The 12,450-nt window shown below is 44.5% G+C and overlaps 1 protein-coding gene across 2 annotated transcripts in view; it reads right to left on the reverse strand.

The window, feature by feature from the left end:
* Positions 1-6,276: 6,276 nt before the first annotated feature.
* LOC126544160 (uncharacterized) overlaps positions 6,277-12,450 on the reverse strand; it is a 50,933-nt gene continuing 44,759 nt past the window's right edge. The window contains exons 1-2 of one of the 2 annotated variants that reach the window (XM_055062028.1): positions 10,288-10,363; positions 6,277-7,702 (exon numbers count right to left, since the gene is read on the reverse strand). In XM_055062028.1, coding sequence (XP_054918003.1) covers positions 6,849-7,702; positions 10,288-10,342 — 909 coding nt within the window. In that variant the 5' untranslated portion in view covers positions 10,343-10,363 and the 3' untranslated portion in view covers positions 6,277-6,848. Of the gene's footprint in view, positions 7,703-10,287; positions 10,364-12,450 lie in introns of those variants that run through there. The other variant, XR_008608748.2, reaches the window with a different exon arrangement.

Consider the following 12,450-nt stretch of genomic DNA (forward strand, 5'->3'; position numbering starts at 1 on the left):
TACGGGCCTACATGATAGGCTCTGCGAACGTTGCGTACTACCGTTGGATTGTGTGCGCGTTAGGGGCTTTCCGGGATTCGCTGTCTTTCGCTTCCTATCCCCTTACCCCTCCCTTCATGCAGGGTAGCCAACCCAAACTATACCCCTGGTTAATTTCCCCGCCATACGACATACTTTCGCTCTCTCTCTCTCTCTCGAAAGAAAACAAAAAAGCTGTCTTCAAGAAAGATCGAGGTGTGGCAACATGCGTAGTTTACAGCTCGCTTCCGCTGCATCACTATCATGCCTTGCATTTGCGGTGGTGAGCACACGTGAAGATAGGCTCAAGGTAGCTAGATAACTTACAAGCGGCTTTAATCGTTGAGGTCACCGCACTAACTGACGTACCTTTGTAACACGTGCTGCTTTGCTAGTTGGTTGATTATAGCGAAATAATAAATGGGTCAAACGTAGATGACAAAAAAGAAAAAAAAAACAAGCAGGACAGGAACTAAGCGCGTGTGTTGCACGTTTTCTTCGGTTTATGTCCTTGTCAAAGCGTGCGCCATATTTCTTTTTTTCACTAATTGGCGCACAAATTACGACACATATTTGTACCACCACTATACTAATTCCAGATGGTCACTTGTCTAGGCGCATAAGCCCCATCACAATACTGCTCATCCTCACGATATATGCACAGACTACTGCGCGCTTCCGCTCCTTTTTCGTCAGTACCGCGCAGGACCGGACTGGTCCCCACTTCGACATCGCGCTCCCCTTCGACGCCTCTCGTTTCAAGACTGGCAACAAATCTATGTTTACTAAACACTACAACCAGGTCCTCGTGCAAATCCGTCGTACTTGAGCATTTCTAAGCAATAATCAAATGTAAATAAATAAATAAATAAATAAATACATAAATAAAATTTTCGTCACCCGCAATCGTACCTGCCCACAAGAAACAGGCCTGTACTATTTTATCAAATTTCTCCTATATTTCATGCCGTGCGGCAACACGTAGACTTATATAGATACGTGTGGAAGAATGCTTTGACGAGAAACGTAAGGATTTCAGCAATAAGGAGAGGAGACACGGCGGCAGGTGGCTCTATATCGCCTCTGAGTTCAGGAAGTGACTAATGTATATCGACGTAATGTTCCGCCGGAACATACGCCAGGTTACTAAAGACGATCCACCCTAGAGTGCCACCTCCTCTATCTTTGGTAAATTATGTGGCGCCTGTCTTAAACCGCAGCACGTTTAGATGAGCGTTTGCGGTCGAGTCCGTTCAGACCAATGTAAATTAACAATTTCCACACGGGAACCTGGTAAGGTTCCCGTGTGGAAAACAGGTTCCCGTGTAGTGCACAGCGAAAAAAATCCATAAATAACTAAACACGCAGGGTTTACACTTTCCCTGCTGTTATTTTTTTTCCAAGATTGAAGCATTGTTGGTTTTAAACCTTCAAACTGCAGGCAAATGTTTTAGGAAATAGAAAGCATACGCTGCCACGAAAAAGACAATACAGACGACAAATCTGGCAAACGGTGCTAACATATAGTGTTGTTATTATTGAATTGCATAAAGTTTCCCGGATTGCACTCATTGACATATCAAGTAGTTTGTCCCTGTCATCAATGGCGCAGTAGAAAGAAATGGCTGCTTAACAGCATTTGCTTAAAAAAATATCTAAACGCTGTATACTAGCTGAGATGACCGGGTTAGATTGGATCTTTGTTATATCTTTACTGTAGCTTTATTTTCTATTTAAGAAATTCTGCATTAACCAGTGGCACTTACGAAATGAACGTCCAGAAATGTTGCCGTGGAGTTCACTTTCACGTCTTTTTTGAAGCAGATATTATAGACAAAGTTCGTTCCACAATCATACACGCCTTACCATTAGCATCAGACAGTGTGGGCAATTTAAAATCACATCACTAAAATGGTTAAAGTTTGGCAGATATCTTGCAATTCCCTTAAAATGAACACCGTCGTGTTATTTGTTTATTTTTTCTTCAGAGGCACAGCCTTTCGAGGCACCTCATCCGCCTTTGTAACTATTACACCACGAAGTCTTCCAAGCGTTTTGGCGCCTAACGCCATCTATGGCCTCGAAAGAGAATGTAAATGTGTTGTCCTACAGGTTGGCCTCACAGGTGGCAGGCACGCTTCGCTCATGATAAAGCCAGCTCTTGAGCTCATGATGGAGTTACTGTATGTGGCTACCGCAGCTAGCCAATATTGCTGATAGGTCCGCCATCTTTCAATCCACATTTATGCAGTGAAGCCACCTTTCGTTCGCGCAGGGGCTACGTTCAAGATAGAGTGTATAAGCGCGACTGAACGAGGACGTAGAAAGAAACAGATACACAAAGACAGCCCTGTCTCTGTGTATCTGTTTCTTTCTACATCCTCGTACAGTCGCGCTTATACACTCTATCATGGATTCTAACCAACTAGCCCGCCAACGTGTTTTAAGCAACTACGTTCAAGGCCGTTTTGTCGTCAATCTTAATCATTGCTACTTGCTACAGCGCAGCTCTTGGGCGCCTGTTACTGCGTTGAGCGTCGGCGTAACCGAGCGAACGAGCACAGCGAAAGATGAAAGACGCGAGCCGCGAATGGCGGAGACCATGAGAGTGGCCCTTTCAGTACTTACGTGTGCGCAGTAAACTGGTGACATGCGGTCCTGCCCGACCGCTCGATGCGTGCTCGTATCTGTTCTCAGCCGGACTGCTCGTTTCGTACTATCGTCTGCTTTCGTGAGCGAGAGCTCCCGCTTGTTTGGTTAGCTTGGTTTGGTCGCATGCGCGCTTCTTTCGATTGTCATTGTTTGCCCCGCGCCAGCCAATATATCGAGAAATGAAACCACGTGTAGAGCTGCGCTCAAATTTCGCATTAGGGAGTATCGTAATTGTCGGTCATTTTTTTCTTTTTTTTTTGCGTTCCCTTCACAATACTTTCTTTAAAGAAAAACATTTACGCACGCATAAAGATGATGTAATTGTGCCTGCCTTGCGCGAAATATGTTTTATTTTATCCAGAGTTGCATTCAGCAATATATTTTCGCTTTATAGATGAAGCACGTTCTTGAAATTAGCGTTCGAGCAGTGTACAGGGTAGCATACAGCAGTGTATGATACTAGTACGCCCTGTATGTAAAGAAAGGCTTTCCACTCTCACTGCGATTCCCGCAGTAAGGTACACTACAACCTCTCATAGGGGCAACGCAAGTAAAAGGCACAGAACAGGAAGACGTCACGCGATTCGCACATAAAAATAATGCATCAGAGCGAAAGCTACCGCGTGTGTCGCGCGGATGTAGATGGCGCTGGAATTGACGAGGCCATAAGGAGGAACGGCGTCACGGTGGGTCGGCTTCTCTGCAGCGATTCGGAATCCCACGTGAGTGCGCTTGGCGTATGGCAACGGAGCGGCACGTGGAAAACAGAAGCACAACTCTGGCGGCCTGCAGGAGCCATATACAGCAACTGTAGCTCACGCTAGGTCGCGCAAATTCATTCACGCACACTTCTGGGATATGCGCAAATCTGCATTTCGGCAAGTAGTTGAACTAAGGCAAAATTGCGTAGAGACTTGATTTCGAAAAGCAGATTGTATTGCAAATTTAAGTTAAGGAAGCTATGGTTGGTGAGAGTTTATTCTGGGGATATAGGAAAGCAATCAAGCGAATATGGTGCAAGAAATGAAGCTAAATAGCTCTTAATACAAAAATGCTTGCCTGGTCTCGTGAGGAGACGTAGAGTGCCCATTGCGTTAATATTATTGTTTCGCAAATGAACGTAATTCGTGTCACTGACTTTAAAAGTTAGTGCAAATTCTTTACTTAATTGGAAGTGCATTCACCGATTAATTACAGGCAACTACATGAGGTGTAATTCGTGGCAATCGGTGTACGCGACTTCGTGGGCTTTTCATGACGTCGCATTACAAAAGGCCTAATGAACCTTTTGGCACATAGCATTTCATTAAGAGGAATAGAGGGTTTCAGGCAACTCTAAATGAGAACGCCAATGCTCTAGCTGGCAAATCGCGCAAAACACAAGGGAAAAAAAAGAAAAAAAAAGGAAGAATCAGACTGCAGGTTTCATGATCGAACGCCTGATCGAGATGCTTAATACAGGCTGTCTATATTCTTTCTAGACAATGTATTAGGCGACACATCAGTACGATTCGATATGTAATTCCGTAGAGCGCAATTGCTTTCATGTCGTCATATGTACACCGTGCCAGGAACTCTGTGACACGATACGCGCCGCGGAAATATTCCCGGAAGGTATTTCTCACTCATAGACGCGCTTTTCCCAATATGCCCAAATGTTGTCGAAGCTCAATCCCGACCGTGGAGTCGTAAAAGAGAAGTCAAACAACGGTAATGGAGCAGTCCATTCGATTGTTATCTTCTCCTGCCTTCTTTTTATCTCACTCACTCATTCAAGTCACCTCTACAAATGCTTCAAACCATTTCGTTTTTTCTTCACGATTAATTTTATTGCGATAGCAACTGTACAAACGCTTGAGACGCATGCGCAGCTCGCGCGTCAATGTCTGCGTCAGTCGGTGTCTGCGCTGAGCAGCTTCTATATAGCGCCCTCTTTGGAATTACCCTGTACGAACCACAGTAGTTCTACCGAACGTCTGTTTAAAGAAGCAATGCTCAAGATTTGTCTTCACCCGCCGTGGTTGCTCAGTGGCTATGGTGTTGGGCTGCTGAGCACAAGGTCGCGGGATCGAATCCCGGCCACGGCGGCCGCATTTCGATGGGGGCGAAATGCGAAAACACCCTCTTTATTCTTTCCCGCGCTCCGCTTGATGGCGCTTGTAAACCACAAACGTAGCCCATTTTGGTTACTGAAGTGTGCCTTTCAGGTTTAATTTTAGTTACGAAAGAAGGGAGTTTATATTTGAATGTACTCAGACTGTGCGATCGAGAGTCAAGAAAGAACGGACTGATGTCACGAAGTCATTTGGATCAAAATTTGTCAGTCTTGCTAAGTCACGGACTCACTCTGATTCACAGACTCACGTGACCCAGATTTACACGCTTGCAACTCACTACTCAAGCGATTTTTTTTTACGGGCGGGCGTGAGGCGTTTGTTTGTTTGTTTGTGCGTGCGTGCGTGTGCGTGCGAATAGTTTGTGCTTAGCTGTCCATTTCTATTTTCATTACGCAGGCATTTCAATGGCGCCCCTGTTTGTTCTTCTTTAATATGTTTATATATATATTCGGACGCACTGGGCTGTTCTTCGCGGCCACACGTTTATGTAAACATTGGATCAAGTGTCTTAACGCTTGCGTTAGCATTTATCACAATTGCATTGACATATATACATATATATATATATATATATATATATATATATATATATATATATCACACAATTGCGTTTTGATATATACAACTGGGATAAAACATATGGGAAGGTAATGTCAAATACGCAAAACGTCAAAGCCGAATCTTACAGCGCACAATATTCTAAGAATGCGGTTTGACAATGAGTCATCCAAAGCATTATTCAATACTGCAGTCGCACTTCTAGAAAGTTCGCCATGAGCGCTTAATTGCCTCACGAATGGGAGCGGAACCCGTATCTTCCTCATTGCGAGTGCGGTGCTTTGCTAACTAAACTACTGCGGTTACCATCATCCCGCCCACTTTCCTGGGTATTTGGGTATTTGTACAGGAGTGCCCGTGGGAGTGTTAGCCAGTGCCACTCGCTGCCATGGCGGTGCACGCGGACGCCCCTTTAACAACAGGCGTCACGTAGTACGTGTGTTTTGCAGCACGCCAATGACCTATATATATATAGCTTTAATTTGGGAAACTTAAACTGCGCTAGGGAAGAGACACCGAACTAGAAGAGGACACGACGAACGCAGTCTAACAACTGCTTTATTGAAACCACACAATGCTGCCTCTTCGAACAATGCGCACGCGCAAGCCTAGTCACTCAATACTATGTCCTAATCGGTCTGGTGAACTGTCTTTGCGAACCGGAGCAGTGGCAACCTGACACCTCACATCTGTAGAATTTCACTTAAATTGACCCAAGTCCTTTATTCACATATCTTCACTGAGTCACCGTAGTACCAGCGGAGGCCGCCTGTGGACACACAAACTTGCAATCATGTGTACTCAGCTTCACATGTAGTCTGGTGAGCTCAAATATAATTAGAATCGCACATGATGCAGACTTGCTTGAACTCAGCTCCGATTCAATGGACCTCATCGAGACTTAAATTCAGCCCACTTAAACTCATCTTTACACTCAGACGCAGACTCACAGGCAAGTGTGACACTTAGTGAGTCGACCCATGGGTTGTTTCGCCGACATATGTAAGGTTCATGAATCAAGTCATCAGGCGCATGTACACTTGAAGAAAGAAAACTTTGTGGGCTATGTTAGCCCGCCATTATTAGAAGCCCTGATCAGGCCACCAGTTTCAAGAATATAGTGCTGACTTTAATTACAATTTACTTCGAAAAGCGTTAAGAAATATATTTGCAGCGTTTTTCTCGGCTTTTTTTTTTTTTTTAATTCTATAGACAGGACTTTGCCGTTGAGCTGGAGGTGAAGCTTCTTAATCTTCGTGATGAGCGTATTGCACGGTTTGTGGGGGAAAAAACGAAAGCAAGGTGAAGTGGAATGTAAACTAAAGGGGAAAAAGAATGTAATGCTAGACAAATTATGTTTTCCACCTTGTATTTCCACCGCCAAAAATAAATGATAATTACAGTGCTTTTATGTTTGTTTATTCCTACTGGCGGTTTCATTTTAGAATAATTCGAATTGTTCGCATATTTATTTCACGTTCTTGAAGGGTAGGTGCTTTTGGCCTAGTATCTATTGTAGCCATTGTAGCCATTGTAGCCGTTGTAGCCATTGTAGCCATTGTAGCCATTGTATCCGTTGTACCTAGGTACATAGTACCTAGGAGCCTGGGTGTAATAGTACTGCGGCGTCTGGTGGCGGAGTAATATGATGGTCTTCCCACGGGACTTTTTTGACTTCTTGTCCTTCTTCTTTAGGTCCTTGTTCAGTTTCTTGAACCAGTCTGAAAGGCAGTCATGGTGATCGTGGTCGTGGGCCTCACTAATGATAATCTTTTTCTGCTTCTTGGGCTTCTTCTTGGGCAGTTCCTTGACGATCACCTCCTCTACGACAACCTTCGGTTGTTCCTTAACTACCACCTTGGGCACTTCCTTGACGACCACCTCCTCGACGACTACCTTCGGTTTTTCCTCGACTACCACCTTGGGTACCTCCTTGAGGACGAGCTTGGGCTCCTCCTTGACCACGACCTTCTTCTCTTCCTGGATGATCGTGTCATACGCGATGGGCTTCGCCTCTTGTACGTAGGCGCCCTTGGCCTTGTCGTCACCACGGCCCAACTCACTGTTACCGCGGTTCGCTGGCCAGTGCATCCCGTTCTTCTGTGGATGTGGCTGCCTATGCGGCTGAGGCGGCCTGTGGGGCGCAGGCCCATGGCTGTCCCTCCGGCCGTGGTGATGACTAGGAGTGTCGTAGGTGTACCAGGGCCTCCAGTAGTCGTACTGGGGCTGCGCGTGTGCCCCTGGCTTCGCTCTAACCACCACCACTGTCGGCCTGGCTGCCGCAGGTTTGGCCACCGGCTGGACCCCCTTCGCGGCAGCTGGCTTCACCGCGGCCTTGCCGTTGGCGTCCGCCAGTGCTGATGTCGGGGGTAGCGAGATAAATAGCGGGTTAATAGCGACATAAGCAAATAAAAACCATAGATGGCCGTTTAAGTTTGACTATATGCGCAACCTCCTGGGCTAGTTGCCAATTAATTTTAATATATTCTTCGTGCAACGAAACATACATGACGAAACCACATTGTCCCGTCTGCTCTTTTCACTAAGAGGTTATTGAAATCGACTTGTATATGAATTAATATAGCAAATGGAAAATAAATATAGAGAAAGAATGAATAGAAGGTTGCGTCCTTTTTTTTTTTCACTTGCTGCGCGTCATGAGGATCAGAATCAGTTTATTCAAGACAAAAATGGGGATAATTACATGATAAGTATATACAGAAGGAGGTACCGTAGTTAGAAACTGAAATGGGACCTCCTGTGCATGGTGACTAGAATTAATAAAACAACAATAGCAACATGTGAAATTTCCGATAATAAATGTTTTAGGAGACAAGGCATCAATGAACAGAAAAGCAGCAGATGAATGTATTAAGCAATAACAAGGCTTTGGATTAGACAACAAAAGGAGAAACTACAAAAAGATTGCTTAAGAAGAAAAAAAGAAGAAGTAAAAAAAATGCGAGAGACATAGAGAGAAACAAAGTGAAAGTAAAAAATATAACAGATAGTACACTCAAATGGGAAAGTCGGAGGAAGCTAAAAGAAAATACTTATGTTCAGTACGAGACCTGTGAGCTTTGAACAATTTTAAAGGGAATGGTAACGTGTTCCACAGAGATAAAGCTGAAAAATGTAATGATTGCTTACCATAGTTGGTAAGCAATCAGCCTTATTGAATGATAGGACGTAAAATAATGTAGAGTTCGGCCACTTGTCAGTTAAAAGAAACAGGGGTGTACACGTGCTAGCAGGGAACGGCCATGTTGTGGGTGGATTTAGGATTGTTTGGACTCGATTTTGCCAAATAAGCCGTGCTAAAAAATACGTTTGCTTTGCCCGCATCGCTGATGACGTGTAATAACTACTAATCGTGAGATAAGTTCTATAGTAATTTATCGCAGTAGGTGCCACTGGGAGCCAGGCAATTAAGGAGAGGGGAAGGCTTTCGGCGCTTGGTTTATGTTAAGTAAGCTTGACTAATGTCGGCCTATAGATAGAGTGGATAATGAGGCACTTGCGCGTAAGTGAAAGACCACAGTTTTAGCATTTTAGCTGCGGTTGAACACAATATGCTGTGGCCTGCTGAGGGCAGATGGGTCGCCCCCAGCGAACACAGGAGGCCGGAATCGCAGATTCGAGCGCCCACGAATGCGCTCTGTCGTGCATGCACGACTCTCGGCGCCGTGATTCCCGGGTTCTTGCTACATGGTTTCGATATGCCTCCAGCGGGAAGCAGGCGGATTTGCAGCACGGTCTAGAGTACGCATTGTGTGTCATAAGGGACACAAGCCACTAAAAAGATGCCCAGGCCAATTTTGCACGAAGCTGCTAGATTTTGCATTGCTTCAGAAAACTAGCAGCGCGACTATAGTCTATTTTGGTCCATAAGTACACTTATAACCACAAGATCGCTTTCTATAATATGGAATGGAATGGAATGAAACACAATTTATTTATTACTTTAACGCCATACAGCAAGAAACAGGTTTGATAAGCACATAATTTTCTCGTTTCTCTTCTAGTCCCTTTTCCCGTGTTCGGCCGATAAACTAAGACATGAATCAAAGCGATCAGCTCCCACTGATTTTCACGTTAACTCCGATACGATGGAATTAATTGCGGTGCATTTAATAAAGATACTCGTGGGCCAGCCGCTCACGCGCACGTTATTTTACTCGCGGCATGCAGAAGTTCATTCCAGCACGAATTTCTTCATCAGAGTTGTCACACGTCCACTATTTTTCAGCATAAGTTCGAGCTCTGGAACGCTCCGGAATGCTACTGTGGTGCCCTATACGACGTAGCTTACAACTTCGACTCACTTTGTTCTCCATCAAGATTCTGGAGCGACATAAGCCGCTCTAGATCAATTCCTGTTTCAATACACGAACATATGAGCATTCACAATGAAAACAAAAACCATAAAACCTTCCTAAAATTCAATTTAACGTATGCCATGACGCAGCTGACCAAGATGGAAGCTCGAGTAAGTTGGTTTAACGTCAGGAACAAAGAGACAGCGTGTAAGACTGATTAATTATACTCGATATTATATGCACACACATTTCTAGTCTTTCAGGATGTGTCACTGCTCTTGTTAATATAGCTACTACACTCCCACTGTCAATGCCATACGTGTTGTCAACTTTTTTTTTCCTAACTCGACTAGTTTGATTGTGCAACGTTGTTAAGTAACACTACGACACAATGACAGTACTCAAAATAGGAAAACGCTGCCCTTCGTTTGCTTTACACATCGACACAAACGTCATGAAAGAACTTGGAGGAGATCGTTATGTCTCATTCCTAGCTGCACTGTGACCGCTGCACTTGTCCGCGGTGTACTGATCTAATTTTAGGTTCAACACTGTTCGACTGCTCATTCTGCATGAAATCCGCAATGGAAGCAAATTGCGCATTGAATAACGAAGAAACTTACTCAGTACCGTCGCCACTACAATGGCGGCGCACAAAGTAGCAGCCATGCTACACATTGCGAGCGCAACGCTAAGAACGGTTGCTGCGGCCGGCAAGGCTTTATATGTGATAAGAAAAGCTTTATGCTGGGTCGCTTTCCTATTGTTCTGTTGTTAGCGAAAAAGTTATGCCACCGTAGCAGCACACTTTATGCGTGTTTACCAGAACGGTATGCGTCTCACCTGCTGAAGCCAGACAAAGGTCAACTCTACTTTGTGGATAGCACTGCCGTTAGTCAACGAGCCACGCCAACGAAGTACATGGAAAGAAGCTGTGAGCAATAACCGTTCTAAGGTGAGCCAAACCCGGAATGCGCACTTGGAGAGAATTCCGCTGGGTATGTTACTAAGCACTGAACGGACCGCACTCATTTCAACGTTATAAGTATTTTGTTCACTGGCTCAAACGCGCTTTCTAACAAGCGAGCCGCTCAGCATACGTTACGCATAATTTTTTAACATCACCCTCCTATAGAGTTATACCTTCAATGAGCTCAATATTAAAGCAATTACACAGCGCTTGAATTTTCAGCTGCTTGCTAGAGCTTTGTTCTGATTCCGCAGTCACAATAAAAGAAAGGAAAATAAAAACAACCAATCAGGCAATGGGTGCTCATCGCGGAAGGTCACGTACATAATCACACCAGCCTATGGGCCTGGAAACGCCAGGACACCTGTTTCGTGCGTTTGTTTACTTTTATATTGCACTTGGTGCTTTGTATGCAGTAGGGGTACGTTCATGGAAATAGGATGCTTCGCTGGTTCCGTAAAAAATTTGCTACAAAAATAAAAACGCAGCAACGCATTTTCCTTTGTTCACTTCGGCTTGTTCCTATAGCAATACGTGACAAACTGCAGATTCTCAGCTTACGTGACTGCAACTGCCAACTCGACCATGATCAACGATGACCAATATGTAGACGCCAAGAGCTGGCATTTATTCATGCTCGGTGAGATGTGATCCCATGCATTTATTCATGCCAGCATCCTCAAGTTTGCCTGCTATATGACGCTTTTGAACGATCACGTTTAGTCTCCAGAGCAAGGGAATACAATTCGTGCAATTTGATTTTATCCGTCAGCTTGTGTTTCGCAGCTCGCCAGGATGGCATTCTGAACTTTCCCGAGTTGCTGTGGTGGAAATCCGTGAATAATGTTTTTGCGTAATTTTCCTGTAGCAAGTGCAGCGAAGTGCACGGTGCCAATTCGCTTCCCCTTACGCTGGTCGTGTACCTCACCCTCGACAAATTAAACACGGCGTAAAGTAATGCTGTGCAGCACTTTTCAGATCAACTTGCGTAGCAGTTCGGATTAGATTCGCCGGAGTTCTAATCTCTATCCACGCGCAATGCCAAGAGTGCCCTCAATCCCCAGACAAGTGCTGTCTTATGATCCTTCTGGGTTGTGACGGAGCACTGCCTGCTACACGCTTTATGCCTCAACAAAAAAGCAAAAAAAAGAAATGAAGCGGGAGTGGAAGTTTCAATTAACGTTGATGTTTCATAGCAAGGTTCGTTTCTTCAGTGTATAGATATTTGGGCTTGTTGGTGTAACATTTAGCAGTTTTTTTCCTGTAGCGCAAATAGCACAAGGACATGGAAGAAAAACAGACACACAGAGGCGCTAACTTCCAACAACAATTTATTTCCAGGACGAACGCCACATTTATAACCTCACTTTTTCTCTAGCTTTCTTTTTCTCACAAGCACTTGTCTACTGACAAGGTAACAGAGCACATGATAGTATAACACCCTTTCAGACTAGGTAAAAAGTATTAAGTTTGACGCATCCGCAGGAATTCCAACTCCTTCTTTGATAATGACGATTTGCTAACACAAGCATCGCGAAACTCTTTAACGCGATCACTTTCAATGATAAGACTAGTTAATTCGCATTTGCTTCTAACGAAAATAACTATATCTTCAAAGCGGCGAACGCATCCGCCCTTGTGACAATGAATTGCGAGGAAGCCATCCGGCGAAGGCTTGATAACTTTATTGGAGTGCTCCCTAAGCCCATTATTAATGTATCTGCTGGCTTGTCGGATGTAACTCTTTCCACAGGGTGACGGAAATCTGTGAATAACCCAATTCCTACAGTTAACGTACCCTTTTCTGTACTGCTTC

Source organism: Dermacentor andersoni, chromosome 1, assembly GCF_023375885.2.
Source record: "Dermacentor andersoni chromosome 1, qqDerAnde1_hic_scaffold, whole genome shotgun sequence".
NCBI lineage: Eukaryota > Metazoa > Arthropoda > Arachnida > Ixodida > Ixodidae > Dermacentor > Dermacentor andersoni.